General features: G+C 41.7%; 2 protein-coding genes and 1 non-coding gene across 10 annotated transcripts in view; 1 reads left to right on the top strand and 2 right to left on the bottom strand.

The window, feature by feature from the left end:
* Positions 1 to 2,295, bottom strand: part of LOC133562998 (SRSF protein kinase 2-like) — a 125,807-nt gene extending 123,512 nt beyond the window's left edge. For 2 of the 3 annotated variants that reach the window (XM_061916875.1, XM_061916874.1), the window contains exons 1-2: positions 2,126 to 2,295; positions 1,808 to 1,874 (exon numbers count right to left, since the gene is read on the bottom strand). In XM_061916875.1, the coding sequence (XP_061772859.1) occupies positions 1,808 to 1,874; positions 2,126 to 2,225 (167 nt within the window). In that variant the 5' untranslated portion in view covers positions 2,226 to 2,295. The remainder of the gene's footprint in view (positions 1 to 1,807; positions 1,875 to 2,125) is intronic. The other variant, XM_061916873.1, reaches the window with a different exon arrangement.
* Positions 2,296 to 4,759: 2,464 nt separating this feature from the next.
* On the bottom strand, positions 4,760 to 4,833 carry trnat-agu (transfer RNA threonine (anticodon AGU)). The gene has a single exon. It is a non-coding gene; the product is annotated as a tRNA-Thr (tRNA).
* A 2,885-nt stretch (positions 4,834 to 7,718) lies between these two features.
* Positions 7,719 to 12,051, top strand: part of pus7 (pseudouridine synthase 7) — a 42,962-nt gene continuing 38,629 nt past the window's right edge. The window contains exons 1-3 of one of the 6 annotated variants that reach the window (XM_061916877.1): positions 7,719 to 7,904; positions 10,538 to 10,839; positions 10,911 to 10,995. In XM_061916877.1, coding sequence (XP_061772861.1) covers positions 7,734 to 7,904; positions 10,538 to 10,839; positions 10,911 to 10,995 — 558 coding nt within the window. In that variant the 5' untranslated portion in view covers positions 7,719 to 7,733. The remainder of the gene's footprint in view (positions 7,905 to 10,537; positions 10,840 to 10,910; positions 10,996 to 12,051) is intronic. The other 5 variants (XM_061916878.1, XM_061916881.1, XM_061916879.1 and 2 more) reach the window with 5 other exon arrangements.

Genomic DNA, 12,051 nt, shown 5'->3' on the forward strand with positions numbered 1-12,051 from the left:
CCTACTGAAACCCACTACTACCGACCACGCAGTCTGATAGTTTATATATCAATGATGAAATATTAACATTGCAACACACGCCAATACGGCCGGTTTAGTTTACTAAATTACAATTTTGAATTTCGCGCGAAGTATCCTGTTGAAAACGTCGGTATGATGACGCGTGCGCGCGACGTCTCGGATTGTAACGGACATTTTGTTCCAGCCCTATCCTAGCTATAAATCATCTGCTTTGATCACATAATTCCACAGTATTCTGGACATCTGTGTTGCTGAATCTTTTGCAATTCCTTCAATTAAAAATGGAGACATCAAAGAAGAATGCTGTAAGTGGGAAGCGGTGTATTGCGGCCGTCTTTAGCAACACAAACACAGCCGGTGTTTCATTGTTTACATTCCTGAAAGTGAAGCTTTAATATGGAACAGAGCGGTCAAGCGAACATGGTTCTCTACCACAGGTTTCGGTGAGAAAATTGTGGTAATAATTCAGCTCTTACCGTAGACATGAGCGGAGTTTGTGTCGTTCCTTGTGCACCTGTCAAAGAGGCAGCTGCGACTCTCTTGCCTGCTCCGACCGGCCGCCCCCGAACGTGGGATGCTTCCACCGTCGAGGAGGAGGAAAAAAAAGCTCAGCCCGGCCCCAACGGCTGCCTTTGCTTCGCCTCGTCGAGAAACGTGGCTTCCCTCAGAGACACTGGCGGTCACCACACCCGTGGCCACACCCCTCCGACTTTCAGGTACGACTATATAATCTCACTAAAACACTAGTAACACAATAAGCAGATAAGGGACTTTCCAGAATTATCCTAGTAAATGTGTCTAATAACATCTGAATTGCTCCCACTGCCCTCTCTTTTTTTTTTCTAGTCCTTCACTCTCACTATCGTCATCCACGAATCTTTCATCCTCGCTCAAATTAACGGGGAAATCGTCGCTTTCTCAGTCCGAATCGCTCTCGCTGCTGGTGGCCATGATTGTAAACAATGTTCAGATGTGAGGAGCTCCACAACCCGTGACGTCACGCGCACATCGTCTGCTACTTCCGGTACAGGCAAGGCTTTTTTATTAGCGACCAAAAGTTGCCAACTTTATCGTCGAGGTTCTCTACTAAATCCTTTCAGCAAAAATATGGCAATATCGCGAAATAATCAAGTATGACACATAGAATGGACCTGCTATCCCCGTTTAAATAATAAAATCTCATTTGAGTAGGCCTTTAAAACAAAAAAATATGTTTTTTTTCCCACTCATCTTTTTCCATTTTTCATATATTTTTCACAGTGCACTCAGTATACAGCATGTGTGTCCACAGTGCACTCGGTATACAGCATGTGTGTCCACAGTGCACTCAGTAAACAGCATGTGTGTCCACAGTGCACTCAGTATACAACATGTGTGTCCACAGTGCACTCAGTATACAGCATGTGTGTCCACAGTGCACTCAGTATACAGCATGTGTGTCCACAGTGCACTCGGTATACAGCATGTGTCCACAGTGCACTCGGTATACAGCATGTGTCCACAGTGCACTCAGTATACAACATGTGTCCACAGTCCACTCAGTATACAGCACGTGTGTCCACAGTGCACACAGTATACAGCATGTGTGTCCAGAGTGCACTCAGTATACAGCATGTGTGTCCACAGTCCACTCAGTATACAGCATGTGTCCACAGTGCACTCAGTATACAGCATGTGTGTCCACAGTGCACTCAATATACAGCATGTGTGTCCACAGTGCACTCAGTATAGTGACTGCCGGATCATGGTCTGCGGCCCCGCCTCTCCCCACATGCCGGCGGTTTACCTGCGATGATGAGCCGGCTTCTCCTTCTTCCCCTTCGGCCTCCTCTTCCTGGACTGCATGGTCATCACTGCCGGGTCCAAGTGAGTTGACATCGGGCATTAGCGAGGCGGGAAAGGACGCCCAGGAAGTGGGAGATGAAGGGAGGGGGAGAGAGAGAGAGAGAGAGCGAGAGAGAAAGAGAAAGAGAGAGAGAGAGAGAGAGAGGACATACGTCATTAGGCCGGCACAGCGGCACTTCCGGTCCGGCGGAGACGCCAATAAAGAGGACGCGGGTTTGACGCCATGAGTTCGGGGGTGGTGGAGAAGAGATATAAGCACCTTTACTAGGGAGCATGTTGTCTTCCTCCTCTCTGAAGGATGTGCAGACGCGGAGACACTTGACAGACACGCACGCGGTCAAATACTCCAACACACGCATCCACGCTCAGCACGCCCTCTGTCGGCCGGCAGGAGGATTGCAGCTACATCTCCAGCGGCTTCTTCCAGGAGTGCACACTGGACAACAACAACACTCTTCACTGTCACACTGGACAACAAGAACAACACACTTCACTGTCACACTGGACAACAAGAACAACACACTTCACTGTCACACTGGACAACAAGAAAAACACACTTCACTGTCACACTGGACAACAAGAACAACACACTTCACTGTCACACTGGACAACAAGAACAACACACTTCACTGTCACACTGGACAACAACACACTTCACTGTCACACTGGACAACAACAACACACTTCACTGTCACACTGGACAACAACACACTTCACTGTCACACTGGACAACAACAACACACTTCACTGTCACACTGGAAACAACAACACTTCACTGTCACACTGGACAACAACAACACACTTCACTGTCACACTGGACAACAACAACACACTTCACTGCCACACTGGACAACAACAACACACTTCACTGTCACACTGGACAAAAACAACACACTTCACTGTCACACTGAACAACAACAACATCACACTTTGATGTCATACTGGACAACAAAACACTTCACTGTCACACTGGACAACAACACACTTCACTGTCACACTGGACAACAACACACTTCACTGTCACAGTGAACAACAACAACACGCTTCACTGTCACACTGAACAACAACAACACACTTCACTGTCACACTGGACAACAACAACAACACACTTCACTGTCACACTGGACAACAACAATACACTTCACTGTCACACTAGACAACAACAACAACAACACACTTCACTGTCACAGTGAACAACAACAACACACTTCACTGTCACACTGAACAACAACAACAACACACTTTGATGTCACACTGGACAACAACAACACACACTTCACTGTCACAGTGAACAACAACAACAACAACACACTTCACTGTCACACTGGACAACAACAACACACTTCACTGTCACACTGGACAACAACAACAACACACTTCACTGTCAATGATACATCTACACATGTCATGTATGTACACATACATGCATCACATATTACAAACCCTGTTTCCATATGAGTTGGGAAAATGTGTTGGATGTAAATATAAACAGAATACAATGATTTGCAAATCCTTTTCAACCCATATTCAGTTGAATATGCTACAAAGACAACATATTTGATGTTCAAACTGATAAACATTTTTTTTGTTGCAAATAATCATTAACTTTAGAATTTGATGCCAGCAACACGTGACAAAGGAGTTGGGAAAGGTTGCAATAAATACTGATAAAGTTGAGGAATGCTCATAAAACACTTATATGGAACATCCCACAGGTGTGCAGGCTAATTGGGAACAGGTGGGTGCCATGATTGGGTATAAAAGCAGCTTCCATGAAATGCTAAGTAATTCACAAACAAGGATGAGGTGAGGGTCACCACTTTGTAAGCAAATTGTCGAACAGTTTTAGAACAACATTTCTCAACGAGCTATTGCAAGGAATTTAGGGATTTTACCATCTGCGGTCCGTAAAATCATCAAAAAGTTCAGAGAATCTGGAGAAATCACTGCACGTAAGCGATGATATTACGGACTTTTGATCCCTCAGGCGGTACTGCACCAAAAACCGACATCAGTGTGTAAAGGATATCACCACATGGGCTCAGGAACACTTCATAAAACCACTGTCAGTAACTACAGTTGGTCGCTACATCTGTAAGTGCAAGTTAAAGCTCTACTATGCAAAGCCAAACCCATTTATCAACAATAATCTGAAATGCCGCCGGCTTGGCTGGACCCGAGCTCACCTACGATGGACTGATGCAAAGTGGAAAGGTGTTCTGTGATCTGACGAGTCCACATTTCAATTTATATTTGGAAACAGAGGATGTGGTGTCGTTAAAAACAAAGAGGAAAATAACCATCCGGATTGTTATAGGCGCAAGGTTCAAAAGTCAGCATCTGTGATGGTATGGGGGTGTATTAGTGCCCAAGGCATGGGTAACTTACACATCTGTGAAGGCACCATTAATGCTGAATGGTCCATACAGGTTTTGGAGCAACATATGTTGTCATCCAAGCAACGTTATCAGTGTTGCAGCCATGAAATTCTAAATTAATTATTATTTGCAAAAAAAAAAAAAAAGTTTATGAGTTTGAACCACAAATATCTTGTTTTTGTAGTGCATTCAATTGAATATGCGTTGAAAAGGATTTGCAAATCATTGTATTCCGTTTATATTTACATCTAACGCAATTTCCCAACTCATATGGAAACAGGGTTTGTACAAATATGATGTATGTACATATAGTATGTATGTACACATTATTTATGTACACATATGTATGTACAAATATGATGGATGTGTAGTGTATGTACATACATGATGTACGTACAAATATGATGTACATAACAGCATTAATTGTGAGTACAACTGCAGGAAGATATATATAATATGTATATATAAATATGACGTCACAAGATGTTTGATCGGAATTAAAATGCTACATCAAAAGGCACCGCTGGGATTCGAACCCAGGATCTCCTGTTTACTAGACAGGCGCTTTAACCAACCAAGCCACGGCGCCGGTGCGCACACGTGCCGCAGTTTTGAATATGATCAAAAACACACAATGTACTATTTTTTAAAATGTTTATCACTTTTGTTCCGTTACATTATCCGTCATCGACATTGCTTTGTTTGTGTGACGTCACTAACTGCTCAGGTAAACTGCAGACAAAGAATGCGTCTTTAACAAAGAGAGAAGTGTATTTAGGAGTGTGACTTTGGGAGAAAATATTATGACATTATAGGCCAAATATCTGCAAAAAGAAATAGTCAACTTTACGACAGTTGTTCTAGTGGATTATTTATTATTTGACTAATCCACAGTCATGGTCGTGTCTTAATGCCCGAATGCAGCTACGTGCTGCAGCCACCCGAGAGGGACAAGCGGTAAAAATGGATGGCTAAATAGAGAAGTGTATTTAGGAGTGTGACTTTGGGAGAAAAAGATGACATTAATGGCCAAATACCTGCAAGAAGTAGTCAACTTTACAATAGTTGTTCTGCAGGGGTGTCCAAAGTGTGGCCCGGGGGCCAATTGCGGCCCGCAGGTACTTTTTTAACGGCCCCCACGGCACATTTTAAAAATAATTTTGAAAAAAATGTTAAAGCATAAAAAGTGGTATAAAAGACAAAACGGGTGAAATGTTGCAATGTTTACTCTAATAACACAAAGCTGCTATGCAGGCTGTTTTTCTCTTTAAAAACTAATAATGAATCAAAATCAATGTCATTATGAATTATTGACCTATTTAAGGCTCTAATTACGTCACATTAAATGTTCCACTTGGAGATATTTTTTAGGGGAAAATGTTGCATATTTTGTGTTAGCTGTATGAAAAACTGAACTGTTTTTTTAAAGGGCCTAAAACGAACAAACAAAAAACATAAACAACAATAAAACTTATAATTGGCGGATAGATCTGAAGTTGATCTCGAGATTATTGTGTTAAAAGTAAACAGTAATTAAAAATTATAATTTATTTTCTAACACTTAAATGAGTAGGACCCTTTGTGTAATTAGTTTTTAAGTGTCATTGCTCAAAAAATAATAATTAATTAAAATCAATGGTGTTATGAGTCAACTTTTTTAAGGCTCCAATTATTATTGAATATGAAATATTCCTCTTAAAAAAAAATTGGGGTGAAAATATTGCCTATTTTGTGATTTTTCCATAAAAAAACTTTCTTTTGTGACAAAAAGAGCATACAACTTAAATCTTTAAAATCATTATATTGACAGATAGACCTAATGTTGATCTAGAGCAGTGGTTCCTAACCTGGTTGGAGGTACCGAATCCCACCGGAAATTATATTTTTTTCAAATTCAAGACAAAGTTATATGTTTTTGGTAACACTTTAGTATGGGGAACATATTCTAAGTAACAAAGACTTAATTTTGTCATGATCTGTGGTCTGGATCCTGTTTTTGTTATTTTTTTGTTAGTTTTTGGACTCTTATTTCCTGTTTGCGCTCCCTTGTTTTGTTTGGTTACCATGCCGACTTATGATTTTCGCCGGCCTCTGGTGTTCGGACAGCGCACCCGTTTCTAATCAATCAATCAATCAATCAATGTTTACTTATATAGCCCTAAATCACGACCCTTATTTAAGCCTGTCTTTGCCAGTCAGTCGACCTGGCGTCATTGCTTGTTTTCATGCGATACCACAGTTCATGTTGCTCGATTCATCCACGAAAGTCTTATTTCTTGCCACAGTTTCGTGTTTGTTCGAAGCCATAGTTTGTTTGTTTCATGCCACAGTTTTGTGTTTGTTCCCGGCCATAGTTTATATTTATTTATCTCATGCCCTGCCAAGATTTATCGAGTTAATAAATATGTTCCTACCTGCAAGCCTTGTCCGGAATAGTCCGTTTGCATCCAGGGAGAACAAACCTCGCAGTAAGCTGCCACCCACCGTCATGACAGAATGATCATAAGTCGGCATGGTAACCAAACAAAACAAGGGAGCATGATGTTTCCACCCCCATGCTTCACAGTAGGTATGGTGTTCTTGGGATGCAACTCAGCATTCTTCTTCCTCCAAACACGACGAGTTGAGTTTATACCAAAATGGATACATGGATGATACAGCGGAGGATTGGGAGAAGTGGTCAGATGAAACCAAAACTTTTTGGTATAAACTCAACTAGTCGTGTTTGGAGGAAGAAGAATACTGAGTTGCATCTCAAGAACACCAAACCTACTGTGAAGCATGGGGGTGGAAACATCATGCTTTGGGGCTGTTTTTCTGCTAAGGGGACAGGACGATTGATCCGTGTTAAGGAAAGAATGAATGGGGCCATGTATTGTGAGATTTTGCGCCAAAACCTCCTTCCATCAGTAAAAGCTTTGAATGGTTGACCAAATACTTATTTTCCACCATAATTTACAAATAAATTCTTTAAAATTCCTACAATGTGAATTCCTGGATTTTTTTTCAAATTCTTTCTCTCACAGTTGAAGTGTACCTATGATGAAAATTATAGACCTCTGTCATCATTTTAAGTGGGAGAACTTGCACAATCGGTGGCTGACTAAATACTTTTTTGCCCCACTAGTCTCCAAAAAGGCTAAAGTCGACGAATGCCGTAAACCACTGTCGCAAAGTGCCTTTACTCACCCTCCAATGCACATAAAAGTCTTTTTTTTATCGCCGCTTGTGTTTTATTTCTACCTTCCCTATAATGATCTTGTACTTTCACTTTGTCAGGATTCCCACGCCTGTCTGTAATGATGTTGCACTTTCACTTTGTAGGGATTCCCACGCTCTTATTGAGGTGACGTGGTCTGCTTCAAACACGTTGTGTTCGTGGTCACGGGTGAATGCAAATGAGCATTAAAGCCTCGTAAATGTGGCGCACCGACGCTGTTGATGACTTATTTGCTCATTAAAGCTGTGACGTGACTAAGTTCGGAGTTGATGACGCGCGCTCAAACGGACCTTCTTTGTCAGCTCGTTGACCAATGGCGTGCAAGTGGGCGGGGTAATGGGCAGGACCCGGAAGTAGCCCCCATACGCATGCGCGCACACACACACAAACGCAAGACGCGTGTCCCTCAGCGTCGTGCAGGTGAATATCTTGAGTTACAGGTGGGTGTTTCTTGCAGAGTTTTTATTCCGTCAATTGGCTTTAACGTCCATTATTTATTAGCCATAGCAACCATTGTGCTCTAAATATGTGTTAGCATCTCTGCTAACTGATCGGACTGGGTCCACTGCAGTGTTTAAACTCTCTCAACTTGATAGCTAAACTTCACTAAACAGTCTTTATGATTTGCATTTTGCACTAAAACACAGTTTTAAGGAGTGTTGTGTCACTAACCCCGTTTCCATATGAGTTGGGAAATGGTGTTAGATGTAAATATAAACTGAATCCATCCATCCATCTTCTTCCGCTTATCCGAGGTCGGGTCGCGGGGGCAGCAGCCTAAGCAGGTAAGCCCAGACTTTCCTCTCCCCAGTCACGTCGTCTAGCTCAGGGGTCGGGAACCTTTTTGGCTGAGAGAGCCAAGAAGCCAAATATTTTTAAATGTATTTCCGTAAGAGCCGTAAAATATTTTTTTAACCCTGAACACAACTAAACGCGTGCATTTTTAAGTAAGACTAACATTTTTAGAGTATAATAGGTCTCTTATTCTTTGTAATAACATTGTTATTCTGAAGCTAACTGTGGAGGGGGCGTGGCCTGCGGGCCTGCAGCGAAGCGGGGTGTTGCCTTGAACGGCCTCGAAATCAGCGACAGGTGCGTAGACGGTCCACCTGGGCCTTGTTACCTAATCACCTGTCGCTATGTTATAAGCAGTGGTCTGAAGAACCCCCAGGAGGGCAAGCCCCACACTAACCAATAATAAATAAATAACTTCTTACCATCAACGCAGCTTCTTGAACAGTTGCGGTAGAAAACGGATAGATGGATTAAAAATGCACGAGGATGTTTTATATTTTGAACATCATTATTAACACTGATTACAATTGGAATTATTCATTATTTATCGTGTTAAGCAGAGTCAGCTCAAATTTACCTGAGAGCCGGATGCAGTCATCAAAAGAGCCACATCTGGCTCCCGAGCCATAGGTTCCCTACCCCTGGTCTAGCTCTTCCCGAGGCGTTCCCAGGCCAGCCGGGAGACATAGTCTCTGTAATACAATGATTTGCAAATTATTTTCAACCCATATTCAGTTGAATATGCTACAAAGACAACATATTTGATGTTCAAACTGATAAACATTTTTTTTTTTGCAAATAATCATTAAGTTTAGAATTTGATGCCAGCAACATGTGCTAAAGTAGTTGGGAAAGGGCAGGTTCACCACTGTGTTACATCACCTTTTCTTTTAACAACACTCAATAAACGTTTGGGAACTGAGGAAACTAATTGTTGAAGCTTTGAAAGTGGAATTCTTTACCATTCTTGCTTGATGTACAGCTTCAGTCGTTCAACAGTCCGGGGTCTCTGTTGTCGTATTTTAGGCTTCAAAATGTTCTGTGGGAGACAGGTCTGGACTACAGGCAGGCCAGTGTAGTACCCGGACTCTTTTACTATGACTGGTGTGGCATTGTCTTGCTGAAATAAGCAGGGGCGTCCATGATAACGTTGCTTTAATGGCAATATGTGTTGCTCCAAAACCTGTATGTGCCTTTCAGCATTAATGGTGCCTTCACAGATGTGTAAGTTACCCACGCCTTGGGCACTAATACACCCCCATACCATCACAGATGCTGGCTTTTGAACTTTGCGCCTATAACAATCCGGATGGTTATTTTCCTCTTTGTTCCAGAGGACACCACGTCCACAGTTTCCAAATATAATTTGAAATGTGGACTCGTCAGACCACAGAACACTTTTCCGCTTTGCATCAGTCCATCTTAGATGAGCTTGGGCCCAGAGAAGCCGGCGGCACTTCTAGATGTTGTTGATGAATGGGTTTTGCTTTGCATAGTAGAGCTTTAACTTGCACTTACAGATGTAGTGACAAACTGTATTTAGTTGACAGTGGTTTTCTGAAGTGATCCTGAGCCCATGTGGTGATATCCTTTAGAGATTGATGTCGGTTTTTGATACAGTGCCGTCCGAGGGATCGAAGGTCACGGTCATTCAGTGTTGGTTTCCGGCCATGCGGCTTCCGTGCAGTGATTTCTCCAGATTCTCTGAACCTTTTGATGATATTATGGACCGTATATGTTGAAATCCCTAAAAATCTTACAATTGCACTTTGAGAAACGTTGTTCTTAAACTGTTTGACTATTTGCTCACGCAGTTGTGGACAAAGGGGTGTACCTCGCCCCATCCTTTCTTGTGAAAAACTGAGCATTTTTGGGGAAGCTGTTATTATACCCAATCATGGCACCCACCTGTTCCCAATTAGCCTGCACACCTGTTCCAAATAAGTGTTTGATGAGCATTCTTCAACTTTATCAGTATTTCTTGCCACCTTTCCCTACTTCTTTGTCACCTGTTGCTGGCATCAAATTCTAAAGTTAATGATTATTAGCAAAATAAAAAATGTTTATCAGTTTGAACATCAAATATGTTGTCTTTGTAGCATATTCAACTGAATATGGGTTGAAAATGATTTGCAAATCATTGTATTTTGTTTATATTTACATCTAACACAATTTCCCAACTCATATGGAAACGGGGTTTGTACAAGGAAGGTTGTCCAAAAGTAGAGTTCTATGCATTCATGTATTGTTGTATTTGTATTTTCACACTTTATTGCAGATCAGCTGCCAAAGAAAGATCTTTATGATCTTGTGTCCCAGTTTTCTCAACATGGATGAGAGCAGTCCCACAGCAGGGGAGAAGAGAGGCTGTCCTGAGGATGAGGACCACCAAGACCTTCTAGCAAAGAGAGCAAAAGTTGAGGAGCAGCAAGATGAGGAGGAGGAGGGCAAAGTTAGTGGTGATGAAGAGCAGGGGGAGACATTTGCGGACATGATGAAGCATGGCCTCACTGAGGTGGATGTGGGCATCTGCAACTATGTCAGCGACCACCAGGGCTTCTCTGGAATCCTCAAGGAGAGGTTAGTCCTCCACCCTCCGCCAATCTTTGCCTTTTTCACACTGATTGATTAGTTTGTGTTTGTTTGATCAGGTATTCTGATTTTGTGGTGAATGAAATCAGCAAAGAAGGGAAGATCGTTCATTTAGACGACCTCACTATTCCCAAAGAGGCTCAGGTAAGATGGAGTCTCAACGCTCGCCACCACGCAGAGCAGGGCTATCCACTTACTGCAGAAAAGCTAGTTAAAGAGCCTCCATGACATGAGCGCTCTACTGTTTTAAAGCCCGACTGCAAAAACTCTAGTCAAAGATCTTCCACTGTATATGACAGGAGCGTGTTACTGTTTTTAAAGCCCTACTGAAAACATGCTAGTCAAAGATCTTCTACTGTATATGACAGGAGTGTGTTACTGTTTTTAAAGGACTTACTGCAAAAATGCTAGTCAAAGATCTTCGACAATATGACAGGAGCGTGTTACCGTTTTTAAAGACCTACTGCAAAAATGCTAGTCAAAGATTTTCTACTGTATACTCCATGAGTATGTTACCGTTTTTTAAAGCCTTACTGCAAAAATGCTAGTCAAAGATCTTCTACTGTATACTCTGAGTATGTTACTGTTTTTTAAAGCCCTACAGCAAAAATGCTAGTCAGATATCTTCCACTGTAGATGACAGGAGTGTGTTATTATTTTTAAAGCCCTACTGCAAAAATGCTAGTCAAAGATCTTCTACTGTATATGACAGGAGCAAGTTACTGTTTTTAAGGAGTTACTGCAAAAATGCTAGTCAAAGATTTCTACTGTATAATCCATGATCATGTTACCGTTTTTAAAGCCCTGCTTCAAAAATGCTAGTCAAAGATCTTCCACTTTATATGACAGGAGCTTGTTACTGTTTCTAAATGACTTACTGCAAAAGTGCTAGTCAAAGATATTCAACTATATGACAGGAGCGTGTTACCGTTTTTAAAGCCCTACTGTAAAAATGCTAGTAAAAGATGTTCTACTGTATACTCCATGAGTATGTTACCGTTTTTAAAGCCCTACTGCAAAAATGCTAGTCAAAGATCTTCCACTGTAGATGACAGGAGCGTGTTACTGTTTTTAAAGCCCTACTGCAAAAATGCTAGTCAAAGATCTTCTACTGTAGATGACAGGAGTGTGTTACTGTTTTTAAAGGCCTACTGCAAAAATGCTAGTCAAAGATCTTCTACTGTATACTCCATGAGTATG

The sequence above is a fragment of the Nerophis ophidion genome, linkage group LG12 (assembly GCF_033978795.1).
Source record: "Nerophis ophidion isolate RoL-2023_Sa linkage group LG12, RoL_Noph_v1.0, whole genome shotgun sequence".
Classification (NCBI taxonomy): domain Eukaryota; kingdom Metazoa; phylum Chordata; class Actinopteri; order Syngnathiformes; family Syngnathidae; genus Nerophis; species Nerophis ophidion.